The sequence below is a fragment of the Macadamia integrifolia genome, chromosome 9, assembly GCF_013358625.1.
Source record: "Macadamia integrifolia cultivar HAES 741 chromosome 9, SCU_Mint_v3, whole genome shotgun sequence".
NCBI lineage: Eukaryota > Viridiplantae > Streptophyta > Magnoliopsida > Proteales > Proteaceae > Macadamia > Macadamia integrifolia.
In genome coordinates, this window is record NC_056565.1 from 24414086 (window position 1) to 24432449 (window position 18364).

Sequence of the window (18364 nt, forward strand, 5' to 3'; positions counted from 1 at the left end):
CTCTCCTTTCTTAAGACCGGAATTGAAAAAAATATATTTTTAAATCATATAATTAGAAAACTAACATGGTCCATATAGGCATTGGGAGAAGCATTTGAGACTGTCAAAATTTTGATGAACCCAATTTCAAATGTTTGAAAGACCAAGCACAAATTATAGAAGCTTCATATGACGCATTATGAAAGAATCAAATTAAAAAATCCTGCCCATTTCCGTGTGTCTATGTTCAAAATATTCAAACACAAGTGGGTACGAAAAAAATAGTAATATCTCATCAAGATGCCTCTTTGCAATCTCCCATTGGTCTGCATGTTGATACAACACCGTACCCTTTAATAAATAAACCTATCAGAAAGTAAACCGACGTCTATTAAGGTTGTAAAGTTATCTTCGTTACCTAACTCGGTCGGACGTCTCGGACTCGGACCCAGAAGATCTCTAGTCATGGGGTGACTTTTTATTTTCAAAACTTGACGATGGACATATTGACAAAGTGGGCCAAGTTCAACTCGGAACTTATGCTATGTCTGAGTCTGAGACTCCGAGTAGGAAGTAATTACAAAAAAGTGCCCTGATCTGGAGGGCCTATCTCTAAATATTCTATAGCGATAAATTCGAATTGATAGTTTTTGGATCGGTTCCACAAAACAAAAAAAAGTGGGTGTAATATTAAAATAAAAAAAAAAAATCACAAAAACCATAGACAAAGTTGCATACGGAATTGGGAGGAGTTAATAATCGTTTTGCTTCCTATGGGTAGTGAAATATGGAATATAAAAATATATTAATAATAATAATAATAATAAATTCAACTATTTATTAAATAGTTTCAGTATCCAAAATTGAAACCGATAATTAATAAATGGTTCTGGATAAACGATTTTTGAATGGTTTTGATTAAATGATTTGGCTCTTCTCCTGAATGGTGTTCGCCCAAGTCTTACCTATAGTCACTTGGGCGAGCACCACGTGTCCAGGTGATAATTCAACTGTTTCGGGCATCTCTTTCTCTATGCCTCTCTTCGCACCTCGTTCTCCGTGCCTCTCTCCAAGCGATGGATCATCGCTTGGACACATGGCGCTTGCATAGATAGCTATTGCCGACTTGGGCGATCACTGCTAAGTAAAGGAGTTGGATACTTGATTAAATAACTTTTATCGATTCTAATGTCGGTTTTATTTTTTATTTTAGTTAACAATTTTAGGCTGGATCCAGGGTTGACCGAAGACTAGAAGAGGTGATCAAACAAGTAGCGCAAGCATCAAATTTGAAATAAAAGGAGGAACTTCGTTGATAAGATGCTCAAGTCTGTGCTTGACGTAAGATGAATAATCATTATAATATGTTTGCCCTTTTTTTTTTTTTCAGTCAATCGATTGAAAAATTTGATTCCTTTAAAAGATTGTAGTGTGAAGTCATTTATACAATTTTGTTTTAGATTTTCCAAGTCATCAAGTTGTTTTAATTCTTATTATTTTTCTTTTCATTTGTGGTCTAGTGCTTCTTGGTGACTTCTTTTGTCTTGAAATTTTTTTCCTTTTTCTTTTGAAATTAATACATTTATTTATTCATACAAACAATTCTAGATTTCATAAAAAAAACAGTACAAAATAAGCATATTTTTGAAACCCAATAAAGTAATCTAATGCTGCCATGCTTGAGCCACAACATTTCATACTCAAATTGTAACTTGAGAAATATTAATAGATTAAATTGATCTATTTCAAAAATACTAGAGACTTTATATAGGATACTAGGGACTAAATGGGGTTTTTAATCGATTGAATATGTATAATCCATTCAATAACATACTTTTTTTTTTAATTGGTTCAAAATTGACAATTTATCAGTTTAAAATTTAATCAAATAGATTTATTTTATAAATAATTTTGTTTTTAAAAATAAAATTCGAACCGCTTTATAAACATCTAGGATAATTGTCATACTGTCCACTATCATCACCAAGCTGGCTTCTATATATTAGTTTTAATTAAATGATTTGATTAAGTTCTGGTAAACAATTTTATTTTACTATTAACACCTTACCTATTATTCTCTAATTTAAAATGATTCAATTCGGCTTTGATAAACAATTGTTGTTTGTAATTGACACCTTAATTATTTACTTTGTTCCAATTAAAACCAAAATACTTCCACTTGGGTATTTACTTCATTTCAAAGAGGGAAAAGAGTACTATTTGATTATACTGTCTATATGTCGAAATACAGAAAAGGTAAAATAATGTAATACCTTACAAAATATAAAAATTTTACCACTATTGATGCCATGAATCTTTTGCCTTTGGAAAAAGGATAGATATTTGTTGTGATAATAATCCAAAATTTTTTTGGTGAGTTAAAGCTTGAAGGGTCACAAATGTATTTTTCTTGAATTTTTTTGGTAACGAAGGGTCAACAAATGTCACAATAACCAAACTTAAAAAGCCAAGTGCGGATATGAGGATGCCGGTACGACTTTAAAAGGATTTTTATTTACCGACGGCGATACTACCAACCGTGGCGTGCGCACTGCGCACTAGACTTGAGCATTCCCTCTCTCACTTTAGGTCAGCTGGCTACTTCGCGCTCCTCATCTCTCTCTTTCTCTGCCTTTAAAGTTAAGAACAAAATTCGTTCTTCTCTTTCTCAATCTGTCGTTCTCTCTCAGTTTATAGAGGAATCTTTTTTTTTTCTTTGCTTTAAATCAGCGATGGAGGCGAATGTTTCAAAAGTTCTTCGATTCTTAGAGGGGAGAAAAGGCCATGCCCAAAGATAAAGTTAGATAAAGGTTTCTCATCTTCGAATGATGCAATTCTCCTCTTACACTGGTGGAACAGAAGAAGAAGCTCATCAACAACAGAAGAAGCGGGAGTGGAGGAAAAAGGGTTTTTGTCTCTGCTTTTCCTGAACTTTTTTTTTGGGATTTTACCCAAAATTTGGTTGCTGAGGCGGAGATTGAGTTTGGGGCAACTAAGGGATGGACCCTGCTGTTCTCGATGACTTAATCAATCGGCTTCTAGAAGTTCGAGGTAGACCGGGGAAGCAGGTCCAGCTCTTAGAGTCAGAGATCCGGCAACTTTGTGTTGTATCCAAAGACATTTTCTTGCGGCAGCCCAATCTATTGGAGCTTGAGGCACCCATCAAGATTTGCGGTAATTCTACGTCGACTCACTTTCTTTTCCACGAATACTTCTTATAGTCGTGGATTTAATTGTCTGTATTGGAACTTGAAATGGGTTTCCTTCAATTTCTGATTTTCCATTAAGATTTATCTGTTCTGGATATGAATTAAATTGGGTCTTTTCGGGTGAGGAATATAGGAGTTGGATGTCTGTTAGGTACTCACTAAATTATATCTTTAAATATATGCTGCTCGTGATCCTCTATTAAGTGTTTAATTTAATTTTTTTTGGAGGAGGGGTGATTTGGGGGTTGAGAGAGCTGGTTTGCAGTGAAAGATGGAATCTGAACCCATTTTATGGTATTACCCCGTTTGAGTGGCGGAATTCTTTTTTGCAGCTGTTTCAATTAAGGAATTCCTGTGGGTTATATTTCTTCTTTTGAAACGTATTCAGTTCACTTTCTGGATGAATTACTGTATGATAATCAACTGATTTTACTAAAGGCTTCGATGGTGGCTTGTTTGGAAGGTTGGTGTGCTTCCACCTTTGTATTTATTAATGGAGATTATGCATCCAGGATGGTTGGTAGCCTCAAACCATTGACTCTACTTCTAAGTTGTGTTGTCTGGAGGTTTTAAAATTTGAAATCATTTTATATTTTTTCAATTTGGCATCCAACACAAAATAGGAGTGATGCCTGAGTGCTTTGGTGGCTTTCTTTAGGATTGTGGCAGTGGTCTGTGGTTAACATGCCGTGGCTGGTGCTTGTGGTGTGTGAAGTGTGTTATTTCCTAGAGATATTCAAGAATGGATAGATTTTGGTAAGGAGTTCAAACATCTGCTCCAGTTTTATATATATTGTTTCAGCCTAAGTTAATAACCCAAGCCTCTTGAGAACAAATGTATCTAGCTCTGACACCTTTCAATGGTAATTTCTCCACAACTTTTGTGACTTTTCAAGAGGCCAGACTTCCTGAGTTTTTTCATGTCCCTTACAGTAGGTTTGCAATTCCAAGTACTCAATTGGGTTTGTTAGTGAGGATATCAACTACTACCCCTTTTTTTCTCTTTTTATATTTTGATTTGGTTCCTAAAAGACTATGACTTCCCTAGACTGACCACTTACAGAAATATTTGAAGATTCCTAACTTTTCTTTCGCATTGATTTGGTAATGAAACAGTTTTGTTTGTATTGTTGAGGAGTTGTTTTGATCATCATCTAAGATGCATTTCAGGGTTCCAACTATTCAATGGGTTCTATTCTTCATTTTTTTTTTTTGCAAGGGTTTCACTGTTTCTTTGAATTCTCTTTTATGGTTTCCATGCTATAACTTCAGTTCTTTTTCTACCACTCAAATGATCAAATCTGTCTGCCTTAGATTTTGTTCTTGGAGTGGTTATAATTATTGTTTACAAGCTCCTTCAGTGGTTGTTGCTCAGAAAGTTATTCACAGTAGGAAAACAATTTCAGAGATTACTCTTGGTTCTGGATCAATCAAGTTTGTCTGCATCATTATATTAGCACCATAATTGTCTCGGCAACTAGGTGACCCAAGGTGAGGGGAGCCTAGGTGACAAGGTGCCTACCTAGGCGTGCAATATATGACTATATGTATAGCAATTATAATTTCGTATAATTATGTTTATATGCAACATAGAAGTCATATATGATATAATTATGCTAGTAATGACTTAATATGAGAAAACCAACATCTAATAAACAAGGCATGTGATATAATTATAATATAAGCATATTGATAAAAAAAAAAAAAATAATAATAATAAATATAAATCAATGTAAACTTGTGAAGTGTCAATAAGGTGAAGTGTCAATAAGGTGTGTTGTTGCCTTTGACCCAAGAAAGAGCCTGGATGCCTATGCACCAGCGACGCCTTTGATGACTGTGATTACTAATTATCATAGCTATGTTACCCCCGATTGGCAAGCCTCGTACCAAATTGTATGTCCATCCATGTGGACATGGATTTTGCAATGGTGTGGGACTGATTCAGCTGGGTTTTACACAGACCTCTCTATCTCTCTCTTTTCCCCCATGAAAAAAGGTTTTGGCTGTAGTATACTAGTATACATTATATATATATTATCTTTGCTGGAGGAAAAGGCGGAGGAAGTGGGGTAGGAATAGAAAAAATGTCTTTTTTTTTTGGGGTGAATTAATAAATGCATTAAAAGAAAGGGGGAGGTAAAATATATCCCCTAAGGGAGATTACAAACCCTATAAGGGTAACCAAAGTCCAAAAGGACAGCAACCAAGGCTCAGTGGGCTTGAGGAGTGGAAGACATGTCACAAATGACATGTCTAAAACAACACAAGGCCCACAAGGCCAAAACAAGAGCCAGAAGCCTAAAAACTTACAATTCAAAAGCCCACATGGGTTGAATAGGTACCGAGAAGCCTAAGAAGGAGGAGGGGAAAACTAGGAAATTTGGAGGTAGCGTTTCACCAAACCCTACCAATAGGTCTCAACACTTCAACTTCTAGCCGTCAAGACGTAAATCAGAGTTCCGTTTGAAAAGGCTGGCACAACGGTAGGGCATGGGCCTTGCGGAGGCCCACGACCAAGAGAGAATCTGGCCTTGCGGAGGAGATAGCCACGAAGGGGGGTGTCGACCTTTCGGAGGGTGCCAGCGTGGCAGCTGGCGGCTGTCGGCCGAGCATGACTGGCAAACTTGCGGGTTGCAAGCTGTGCAAAGAGCTTTCCAAAATCACGGGGACAACGTTGGTTTGCCAAGGATCAAGAAGAGAGGATGCTAAGGATTCGCGGAATCGGAGCACACTCGAACAGTGCAACGACACGAGGATGAGCGCCAACAGACCCAACGAGTGTCGACAGAGGGGGGGAGGAGCCAACAAGGCATTTCGGGAGTAGGTCGGTGCGGCAGACGACGACTTAGCAATGCTTGAACATAGAGGCAACTCAAGGAAGAGTAGCGGCAAGCCTAGAGCTCACGGGTGGAAGAAGGAGCCAGCGATTCCAGCAGGGAGGATCAGGGATCCTGGCAAGACCATCATCAGAGATGGGAGTGGAAAGAAGGGGAGGCGGCTATGGTGGATCGCGACTTCTTGGACATGTGAAGTAGAAAAGGAAGGAGACCAGAGGATGCGAGGGAGAGGGAGAGGGAGAGGGAGAGAGGAAGGATGAGAGAGAAGAAGGGGAAGGATAAGGATGGGGATGGGGATGGGGATGGGGATGGGGATGGGGATGGGGAGGGGGAGGGAGAGCAGGGGGAGCAGTCCGGCCACCGGCAGCACTGATAGGGTTTTGCGAGCGTTAGGTCAGAGCGAGAGACGTTAGGGTTCCACATGAGTTTGCTTCCTTTTGGGCCGGGTTGCTCCCAGTGGCGGCACTGATAGGGTTCCGCGAGCTTTAGGTCAGAGCGAGAGACGTTAGGGTTCCGCATGAGTTTGATCCCTTTTGGAACTCTCAAGAGATTGATGTATGGATGGAAAGGTTTTTTTATTGCTGATGCTTCTGCTCTCTCTCTCTCTCTCTCTCTCTCTCTCTCTCTCTCTTGATTCTTGTAAAAGAAACTACATAATAGGTTGGGAATACCACACATATACAGGCTTAGAGTCCGTAGGCAAACCCCAATGGACCTTTTCTAATGACCTTTATCTAAACTAAGGATTACTTGACCTAATTTCCACAGCTAGAAGTATATTAATTAAGAGTCTCTATTCCTGAGTGTTCTTGTTTATAACTGCGTATTGATTATATTACATTTTGGGTTACCCGTGTTTATAGTTAATTTAAAGCTTCTAATATTAATTATACTATTACTATCAATAGAAAGAATCCATAATATATTGAAAAATATAAAAAAAATTTATATCCTCTGAATACCAGAAATTTTTTTTTTTGGACTTTCTAAGTGACACCTCATGTCTGTGGCAGATTCTGACACCCACACTCACATCCTGGTAACATTGATTAGTAGCCTCTTGCTAAAGCCAAACTAAAGCTGACTATAGAACCAATTCCCATGAGTAAGCTAATTGCTGATCCTTTTTCGTAAAGATCCTAGTTATACATATAATAATGCAGTACTAATCCCAACCCATGGAATTTGAGTGGAAGATTAGCTTGCGACATGATTGTAGGTATAGGTATAAGCATGGTTCGAAATCTAGCCAAAATTTCGGTTTTTTTTTTTCCGAAACGAAATAAGGTCCAAAATAACATTTGTATAAAATTTTGGTCGAAATTTCGGTATCGTTCGGTATCTCTCCTGTCTCGATACATTCCATGTGTTATAAATACCATATCTCGGTCGAAATTTCGACTCTGTCTCACCTATCTCAGTGGTTTCAGTTCCATTTGCATATTTTGAAGGAAAAACACTCAAAGTCTCCAACAAGCCTCTAATTAGCCACATTATCACACATTTTGACTTCCATTAGATTCCTACAAGATCTACACATTCAAAGCTTAGGAAAGGTAAAGTTCTTTCTCCAAAACCAGGTAAAATTTTCAGAACAGTTCGACGGTTGTTGCCAAACAAAGGTGCAACTCTAAAACAATATCATGCCCTAATATTTTTACATTTTTGTGTTCTAAGCATGTTTATTAATCTTAAAATAAGTTACCCACCAAGTTTCAGGTCAAAATATGACCGTTTGACTACCGACACAGTCAACCGAAGCAAACAAAAAACCATTTTGGCAGAAATTTTGCCGAAACGAAACGAAATGAAACTTCAGTTTCTAAACCCACCGAAACACCTAAAATGAAACAAGATTTCGAACCTTGGGTATAAGGATCAGATTGAGAGAAAATTGAATAACTCAATCAAAACATATCCGATATGCATAAAATTCGGGAGATTTCTCTAACCAGATAGTATAACAGATTGACAGGTCTGCAAAAGAGATTAAAATCTGATGGATAGATTCAGAGATGTGGAGTAATTCTATTGGGAGTAGGAAAGTTCGAAGGGCAGGTCTATGGGGTTTCAGATTCGAATATAACAATATAATAATGATTGGGTAAAAAAAAACTATAGACTAGAAAACAGAGATAAAAACCAGGTTTAAGAAATCATAATTGAAGATTTTAGGAAGACAAGGATTTCTGAAATCGATGGGTAATGCAGGTAGAGGACAGACCTTGGTGCAACATAAAGGTTGCTTCATTGTGACCTAGTGGTTCGAGTCAGGAAACAGCCTCTCCATGAAGTGAGGGTAAGGTTGTGTACATTATAATCCTCCCCAAACCCCGTTGTGGCGGGAGCCTCGTGCACTGGGTATGCCCTTTGATGGGTAATGCAGGTCTAAGAACAGATCAAAAACCGTATTCAGATTCAGTAAATAGCAGTAGAACAACAATCTGAAACTAGCTCCAGAAAATCAGTACAAAAACTGAGATCTTGAAGAAGTACAGTAGCGATAGGATTTCTAGTTTTGACTAGAAAGATCGTATTTTTAAACCGGAACTGTAACGCAGAACTTGAAACAGAAATTCAGAATGGCAAACAGAAGATTAGTAGAGCATAACTTCACGAACTAACCTTGTAATCAATGGAGAAGGAAAAAACAGAAGAGGAGAGAAGAAATCAGGTATGGGATACCAATCCCATATGCCAAGCTCAACTGCTCCAAAACTCTTAAAAATAAAACTCATTCTTTACGCAATTCATCTCCTATTGATGGGTTAACATACATAAAGACCTTCTAAAAATCCTAAATTGACTCATAAAATGATTTTTAATTTAAAATACATAGACTTCTAAACTGAACTCTGAAAAGCTATTGAGCATCCTAATGTAACTCAAATAGTTAATTTAATTACTAATTTCACATATTAACTTATCCCCACTTTATAGGCTTATAGATTAGGCCCGTTATATTGAAACCCAGGAAAATTAAAAATTAAAAATTTAAAGCCCAATTTGTTTTAGTATGGTATAAGGGTCATATTTTCCCCCTCCCCGGGAGAGTGATGGAGAGGTTTTGGTACTCTTCATTACATACTGGATGGTTACTCTTCATTGTTGCTCTGATTTTCTGTTGCAGATCAAAGAAGATGAAGTCTTCTTTTGGGGGGCCATGGCTGTCCCTAGTTATGCTTCACATTTTGTTCCTTCTTTTATCTATTTACTTGCCCTGGTTATTTATTCTTGTTGTGTGGTTTTGGCTATTAAGGTGCAGAAACTTATGGATTACACATTTCATGAGAGGATTGTTGCTCCTATATGGTTGTCTTTTGTACTGCATGCTCTTGATTTTTTTTTTTTTTTTGTTATCTTGCAGTTTTACTACCTATATCTTAAAATATAGTGTGACGTTCTGACGCTTTATCCTTCCCATTGCATTTCTTTATAAATGTGTGGTGGCAATTTGCCATAGCCATAAGGTTGTGTCTCTCATGGATGCGTTAACAATTATTTGTTTCCCTGGATTTTCATCCAGCTCTTGTGGAAGTAATTCTTCAGTAGAACAGTTCAGGCAACATCATTGTTGTTTGAGACTGCTACATGGGTTCAGGTATGGGAATCAGTTGTGGGTATGTATGGAGGAGTTAGATCCACCTCTTTCCCATTACTTAAGATGGGGAAGTGTGCCTAAAAATGGGTATGGGAATGGTGACTCAGCTGGAAATGTCAAAAAGGACTGGTGTGTCAAGAAAAGGGAGTTCATAGTTTCCAATTTTTGGATGCATGTCAGATATATCCCATATAAGGGTGTCAATTGGGAACCGAAACCGATATTGAGCCGAATTAATCTAGCCGAATGAACCTAATTAATTCGGTTCAAATTCGGTTTGAGTATGTGAGTGTGTTCCTTGGTTCGGTTCGGTTTTGGTTTCAGGCGTAAGAACCGTCGGTTGGAACCGAAATCAAACCGAATTGTCTTAAAACCAAAAAAAGGTAAAAACCCTAGTATAGTAGTATCGTTAAGACTCAAGTGGGATTTTTTCAATATTCAATTTTGAAAATTCAAGAGTGTTCTGTGCAAGCTCTTTTTTTTTTTTAGGTGGTAAGCGTTTTTTGCAATTTACCATCACATATTTACATGTTAAGACAATTTTGGAGTTAACAATGGCCATAACTTGAGCCCATTATGGCCTTTGGCCCATCACAGTCATGGTTCAAAAGTGGAACCGTTTTCATAATCGAAGTACAAAACCAAATTAAATTGCATACCAGAACTGGATAGGAACCGAACCGAACCGAGTTGAATTGAATCGGCTTGAGTATCTAAATATCGAACCGAGTCGGTTCTCGGTTCGGTTATGGTCCACCTTACCATCATTTGGAACCGAACTAAAACCCAACTGAATAACCGAAACCGAACCAATTGGCACCCTTAATCCCATATGCATGCCCATATCTCTTCATGCCAACATGGGTACTTTGGGTGTGCATGAAGTAAAGCTTTGGGCATTCATTGTTTTGCTTAACAGAATGTTCTTAGAAATGTTTGAATGTATTTTTGATTTAAGTTGAAAGTTAACTTATTTGAAGTTGCTACATGTTTTAGAACCACTGATCCTCCTAAATTAAATTGTGATACTTTGTTCAAACTAATGTTTCCACCTTCTTTTTGTTTGAGTGTGCTTATTTTGTACATTTGTGAATGATAGAATGGTGCACGGGGATAGTCTAGATTCTAGAACAGGTGCAAGTTGAAGAAACACTTGGAAAAGGAATTCAGAACTATAGATCTTAGGTGAGCAAAGATATTCCATGAGGATTGAAGTTGCAAAGTCAAAAAAGGCATCTTTATCCTGTAGAAGAAATATGTTATTTATTTTTTGAAGGGGTTGTCGTGTTGGGGTTGAAATCAGAAAAATAATGAATGAAGAAAGTGATGATGCTCTTTGTGATTCTGGTTGCCTGGTCGGTATTGGAGATTTGAAGAAGCTCATTCATGTGTAACATTTCCAGAATTTAAGTACTCTATAAGTCTAGTTTAGCTAGTTCAGTAGTTAATGCATTCTCTTGTGATGCCTAATTTCGTTGGCAGCCTGCTGTTGGAAAGGCATTGCACTTGAAGTAGTTCATGCATTCTCTTTTGTTGTTCTATGAGATCCTTTTAAGTGCTAGTCTTGCTGAATTTTCAGGTTTGGGATTAGCTAATGCTACTTTTGCAGCAGCTTGTCCTTTATTACAAGATAATTGTTATAAGATGGAAAAAAAAAAAAAAAAAAACCTAATAATAAAAAAAAATGAAGAAGATAATTGTGCAGCTTTCCATTTATCAGAAAAGGGGAAAATTAGAATCTATACTAGTTCTGGATAAGAGTAATTTGTTATCAGAAGATTGGCTTTGTAAGTTATTGTAATCAATTTTCTATCTTCAAACAGGTTCTTTCATTATATGACTATATTCTCCTAATGGACTAAAAGCCTTGAGGCTGTTGGATTGATATATTCCATTATCTGGTTTGATAAAATTGTGAAGCATCCTGATGTTGCTGATGACTTATCAGCTATAAACTTCAAACCTGACAGCATTTATACCAGTTTAATCGATGGGAAAGTGAATTTATATGGTTTACCCCTGCTACTTGTTAACTCTTTCTGCTTCCCATCTTTGTGAATAGCTCTTGGAACTTGTTTATATTGTTCCACCTGTTGATTTCTATACCTATAGAGAACTTCAAAACTACAAATCATAATTCATGCTTGAAGTCATGTGCTATTTATCGGGATTCTCATACATAAATGTTCATATTGACGTACAGAAAACTAGCAATATATGCTCCCTTTTCTATTGCAGCGCTATAACATTAGATATTCGAGGTTAAAATAGAATTTTTTTTGGAATGTTTCTGATATTGTACTTTTGTATTGGTTCAGGTGACGTTCATGGTCAATATTCTGATCTCTTAAGGCTTTTTGAGTATGGTGGTTTACCTCCACAAGCGAATTACCTATTCTTGGGAGATTATGTGGATCGCGGCAAGCAAAGTCTGGAGACCATTTGCCTTCTCCTTGCATATAAAATAAAATATCCAGAAAAAATTTTCCTTTTGAGGGGCAATCATGAATGTGCTTCTATAAACCGTATATATGGATTTTATGATGAATGTAAGAGAAGATTCAATGTTAGGCTCTGGAAAGTCTTCACAGATTGTTTTAACTGCTTACCAGTGGCAGCTCTCATAGACGAGAAGATTCTCTGTATGCATGGAGGTCTTTCTCCTGACCTCCATGATTTGGATCAAATACGGAATCTACAGCGCCCTACAGATGTCCCAGACACCGGTTTGCTCTGTGATCTCCTCTGGTCAGATCCCAGTAAAGATATTCAGGGTTGGGGGATGAATGATAGGGGAGTCTCATATACCTTTGGTGCTGATAAAGTGACAGAATTTCTTCAGAAGCATGATCTTGACCTTATTTGTCGCGCTCACCAGGTCAAATTATGGTTCGTTTTTTTCTTGGATATGGACCAATCCTAGAATACTTCGACTTACTATTGTTCCCTTATTATGCAGGTTGTGGAGGATGGATACGAGTTTTTCGCTAACAGGCAACTTGTAACAATATTTTCGGCACCTAATTACTGTGGGGAGTTTGACAATTCAGGTGCCATGATGAGTGTGGATGAGACTCTGATGTGCTCTTTCCAAATATTAAAGCCTGCAGAAAAGAAAGCAAAGTTCAATTTTGGGAGCACCACTACAACTAAGCCTGGAACCCCACCAGCAGGAGTCAAGGTGTGTTACACTGACAAATAAAACCAATAGAACAATTGTAAAAAGGGATAACCATGTTTCTTTCTCTATTTTAGGTTCTCATTTGTCCCCCTTTTATGAATAAATTCCTCATTTCTGTTGTTAGTGTAATCGAATCGATCTTCTTTATATGATAAATTGCTTTGTATATGGCAAAAGGTTTTGTTAAATTCAGGATATTATAAAGGTAAGGAAAATTGTATTCAGCTTAGTGAAATGAAAATGATGATATGTTATTGGTATGATGGACATATGCTATATTAGAAGACTCTAAAATTGGACTGGATCTTGAACCGAGGTCAGTTCCACCTTTTTTTTTTTTTTTCCTGGTTTTATAATTGTTTTAGGCAGAAAACCAGGAATCTGACCAGAAAACCGTGAACTAATTAAGGGGGCTGTTCTATTTTTTCTGGTTCGAACTGCTGGTTCAGTAGGTTTTAAAAACTATCTCCTATATTATATCCATGTCTTTGCCTGTATATTGGGAGATTTCACATACTACCACTACTTCCAGTAACCTTTTACCGTCCCCGGTACTTTTATAAAGCTACACTTGCTAGTTGGTTACATATCTCTATTAAGGTTTCATATTGATATGGTTTGCATGAAGTTGGTTATTGAGGCTCGTAAGGATCAGTATCTGGTTACACATGGTATTTGTTTCTTGCATTCTTTGACAAGTTGCAAGGAATTTATTGCATCAAATTTTCTTTTTGACCACTAGATCACTATCCCTGTACATGAATTTCTTGAATCTGTTGGGAATGTTTGCTTTTGTTGCTCTAACTACATGATGTGTAATATGTACCTTACCTGCTATTACTGGAAACCTTTTTTCCGTAATAATGCTGGCCCGGTTCAAAATTGGTCTTATTTTGATAGAACTTGGTTATGGACTTCTCATTTTAAATGTTTTTATTTGTAATGGGCTTAATTATAAGGCTTAAATTTTAGGTCCATAGGGAGTACATGAATGTAGTATTCTAGTATGTGGGGCCATAGTTGTCACTGCATCTAGGCGACCCAAGGCGTTGGAGGGGGCCTAGATGCAAGGCAAAACCAACAAGGTGCCCACTTAGGTGACGCCTTGACAATTGTGTGGGGCCCTCTTAGTCTTGGTGATTAAGTAGTTTTAGTCTAGACTGTTTGGTAGTGTATTTATAATTAGTCTAATTAATGCTAATCTAGTTAGTATTTGTGTTTTGCTAAATTAGGTTACGTATTAGTTGTTTAATTCCGTCAGACTATATCTAGGTGTTAAACTGTTGAAATTTACTTAAAATTCTGACTTTTGAGTTTTTTATATAACGATGTGACTCCCTATCAGATTACACAGTTGAATAAGAGTTTAATTGTGAAAGTGTGTGTGAGCTGTGAGCTCTTCTTCCCTACCCCTCTCGTCTCATTTCTCCAAGTTATCGATCATGGGTACTGTTCACAGTCCAAGAACAGCCTCTTATCTTTTCTCTTTCTTCTTTACTTCATTCTATCTTTCCCGTCACAGGATGCTGGAATTAACAAATCAGTAAGCCTTTTCAACCTTAATTTATCAGGAAAATAGTTCAAATTTGATCCTGTAGAGAAGCCAGTCTAATCATTGATTCCTAATCTGGGTTATGGGTTGACTGGCTGCATTATTTTGTCAATGAAAAATAATGCATGGAATGTGCAGTATATGGTGGTGTGCTTTCATTTCTATTAGAGTACTTTCTAATGCAGAAATGTACCATTTGGGAAGTAGTTAAGACATTCAATGTTGCACCAGAATTTCATGCAGCTGGAACCTTTAAATGATTAGTTTAAAAAAAAAAAAAAAAAAAAAAAAAAAACCGCTAGCTAATGAATCAGTGTTTTGCATGGGCATTGTTGTATATAATTAATAATTATTTGGCAGTAAATATTAAAATCATTTAACTATTTAAACCTAATTACTTGATTGAAATTAAAATGGAGAGGTCATTCATTCATAGCAGAAAAAGCGCTCACTCACTCGTATCTGAAAACGCAGGCGGGGCTCTCTATCCTTGTATAATAGTTATTTCTTTTTCTGAAGCAGCAGCCTTCTTTCATGGACAATCAGTAGTATTCCTCTCGCTAGCTATCCTGAGTAAGAGGGGGAGGACTTGATGTGACTACTGTTAGACCTCCAACCCGGAGAGACTCTACCATCATTATGAGTGGATAAACCTTTCCCTTCCTTTCTATAGAGAGGTAGTTGCCCCTTTCTCCCCGGCTAGTTCACTCACTCCCAGTGCCTACCATTTCTATATACTTTTAAAAATAGAGAGGGAGAGCTGGGAGCTCAATATTGTAAGAGCGCCCTTCTTCGGGAAATCGAGTTAGCTAGGCTGGTTCCTTGTCCCCGATATGTAACCATAAGATTTTTTTGTTTACCGCATTCATGAAAGCACCTGCCTCCAAAAAAAAATTTTTTTTTTTCCTGATATTTTAAAATTTTTAGTTTAGACTATTAACTATTTAATAAGAAGCTTCATTTTTTCCTTTTTTGATGAAATAATTTATCTTTAAAGCTAATTAATTATTACTAGTAGAGGCTATGAAAGATTATTACTCAAGAAGAAGATTATTATTGGGGAGAACCAAATGTTTATTTTGGAAGAGATCGTATATGCAATGAATTCATGACGGATAAGGTTTTGGAGAAAGGAATGAGGATTGAGGAGGGGACTTCAGTTTTAGATTTTTCTGTGGTTTATGATTTATCCGTAGTAAACTTATATTTGAAAAAGAGAGGAAGATTTAGTAACCTTCAAAAGTGGGTATTGTAGTAGCCAAATAGATTTCTTTCTAATTAGAAGGACCAATAAGTTGCTATGTAAGGATTTTTTTTTTTTTTTTTTTTTTTTTTGAGCCAGACAACATTGATAAGAGGTCATAGATGTGTGTCTCAAAATGCCGAATTGCAAGAAAGGTGGGATTACTTACCCTAGGATAATCGTGGAGCTTGAAATGAGAAAACTTGGCATCATTTACTAATATTTTGGTCAAACAAAGAAGATGGAACGTTGATGGAGACACTAATGTGATGTGGAACAAGATGACTACTTGTATCAAGAAAGTTGCGGAAGAAGTCCCTAGGGGAATCTAAAGGAAAACAACAGTCACTTAGGGAAACTTGGTGGTGGGATGTTGAGGTTCAAGCTGCCATTAAGGCTAAGAAATCTAGTTTTAAGACATGGCAAAAGACTTAAGGATGAAGAGGATTCAAAAAGTTATAAATTTGCTAGAAATTAAACTAAGAAGATCGTGGGAAAAGCAAGGGCGAAGAAGTTATGAGGATCTTATTAAGAGCATAAAGAAAGGGGAAAAAGCTATCTATAACATAGCTAAAATGAGGGAAAGGAAGAGTAAAGATGTCAACCATGTTAGATGCATTAAAAGTGAAGATAATAAAGTATTAATAAGGGAAGATGATATTAAAGAGGGATGGAAAAACTATTTCTATAGCTTAATAAATGATGACATATCGAGCAGTAGTGTCTTGGAAGATGACAATAACCATCAAGATAACTCATAGATATATACAAAAAATTAGGGTGCCTAAAGTAAAAGAAGCTGTAAGGAAGATGGAAGTAGGGAAGACACCTGGTCTAGATTGGGTTCCTATAGAAGCGTGGAAGAGCTTAGGAATTTATGGCTTATTTTGGCTTACTAAGTTGGTTAGTTAGATTATGAGCACATGAACAATGCTAGATGAATGGAGGAGAGGCATTGTGGTTCCAATTTATAAATGTACGGTGATATTCAAAGTTGTAATAACTATAGAGGCATAAAACTTATGAGTCTTACTATGAATTTGTGGAAGAGAGTTATTGAAACTCACTTGAGACAATAAATTAATATTATGGATAACCAATTTGGTTTTATGTTATGAAGATTAACAATAGAAGCTATTTATTTACTTAGGAGACTTATAAAAATATGTAGAGAATGTAATAAGAATCTTCATATGGTCTTGATTGACTTCGAAAAAACTCATGATAGATTACATAGAGAGTTAATTTCACAGGTATTAGAGAATAAATGTGTTTCAAGTAAATATGTGGATTATGGACATAGTTAAAGATATGTATAATGGTGTTGTGACTAGTGTAAGATCTGGGGGGGGGGACAGTAGTGATTCCCAATGAAGTCCATCTTTGGTTGTGCTAATCATAAATGATTTGACTAGAGACATTCAAATCAAAATCCCTTGGTGTATGTTTTTTTGTCAATGATATTGTTTTGGTGGGTGAAACTAAAGCAGGGACAAAAGTCAAAGTTGAAATTATGGAGATCAACCTTGGAGTCACAAGTTTTAAGACAAATAGAACAAAAATATAGTATATGGTGTGTAACTTTGGTGACAATAGGATGGAAAATGAGGTGGTGAAATAGGATGAGAGGGAGATGCTACAAATTGATTATTTTAGGTATCTGGGCTCAATCATAAATAATGAGAAATTAAGGATGATGTAAAATAGAGAACTAAAATAGGACATATGATGGATGAATGGGAGAGGTGCATCCCAAAGTGTTATCTGATCACTGTATTCCTTAAAACTGAAGAGAAAATTGATAAGATTTTGAAGTAGTTCATTTAGCTATGTATGGAGCTAAATGTTGGGAAGTAAAGAAACATCATATGGATAACTCATGTAGCTTAGATGAGGATGTTGAGATGGATGAATGGTAAAATTAGAAACGATAAAATAAGGAATGATCATATTAGAACTCATTTTGGAGTAGCTCCGATACATGATAAGCTGTGAGAATGTCATTTAAGGTGGCATGAACATGTGTAACGGAGGCCTTGAGTTGCTCCAGTACGAAGGAGTGATTTGATTTAGATTGAAGGAGCTAAAAGAGCCAAGGGTAGGCCTAAAATGACTTTAGGAGAATTGGTGAGGAAAGACATTCATAGCTTAGGTCTTGCTACAAGTATGGCCGTGAATAGAGCATATTGGAGGGAAATGATCCATGTAGCCGACCCCATTTAACTGGGATAAGGCTGAGTTGGGTTGAGTAACTATAAATTTTTTAATTAATATTTTTTATTTATTTATTTTTTTAAAGGCAGCTATGTTGTACCATGAGGCCCCAAAACAGATATACCCAACTCCTTTTCATCTCTCGCCAGTTATGATTGCTCGTCACACATGTTGGGGTGCTAGGAATACCCTTTTTTTTTTTTTTTTTGTTTAGGAGGTAGACTACTCTTCTTTATTTTTATGTTTTTGGGTTGTATACCCAACTCCTTTTCATCTCTCGCCGGTTATGATTGCTCGTCACACGTATAGGGGTGCTAGAAATACCCTTTTTTTTGTTTTTGTTTAGGAGGTAGACTACTCTTTTCTTTATTTTTTATGCTTTTGGGTTGTATACCCAACTCCTTTTCATCTCTCGGCAGTGATGATTGCTCGTCACACGTGTAGGGGAGCTAGAAATACCCCCTTTGTTTTGTTGTTTAGGAGAGCTAGAAATACCCTCCTTTTTTTTTCTTTTTTTTTTTTTTTTTTTTTTTTTTTTTTTTTTT

General features: G+C 36.7%; 1 protein-coding gene across 2 annotated transcripts in view; it reads left to right on the top strand.

The window, feature by feature from the left end:
- The first annotated feature begins 2522 nt into the window (after positions 1–2522).
- Positions 2523–18364, top strand: part of LOC122089158 (serine/threonine-protein phosphatase PP1-like) — a 19420-nt gene continuing 3578 nt past the window's right edge. Inside the window, exons 1-3 of one of the 2 annotated variants that reach the window (XM_042658663.1) lie at positions 2523–3153; positions 11948–12507; positions 12589–12810. In XM_042658663.1, coding sequence (XP_042514597.1) covers positions 2979–3153; positions 11948–12507; positions 12589–12810 — 957 coding nt within the window. In that variant the 5' untranslated portion in view covers positions 2523–2978. Of the gene's footprint in view, positions 3154–9542; positions 9630–11947; positions 12508–12588; positions 12811–18364 lie in introns of those variants that run through there. The other variant, XM_042658664.1, reaches the window with a different exon arrangement.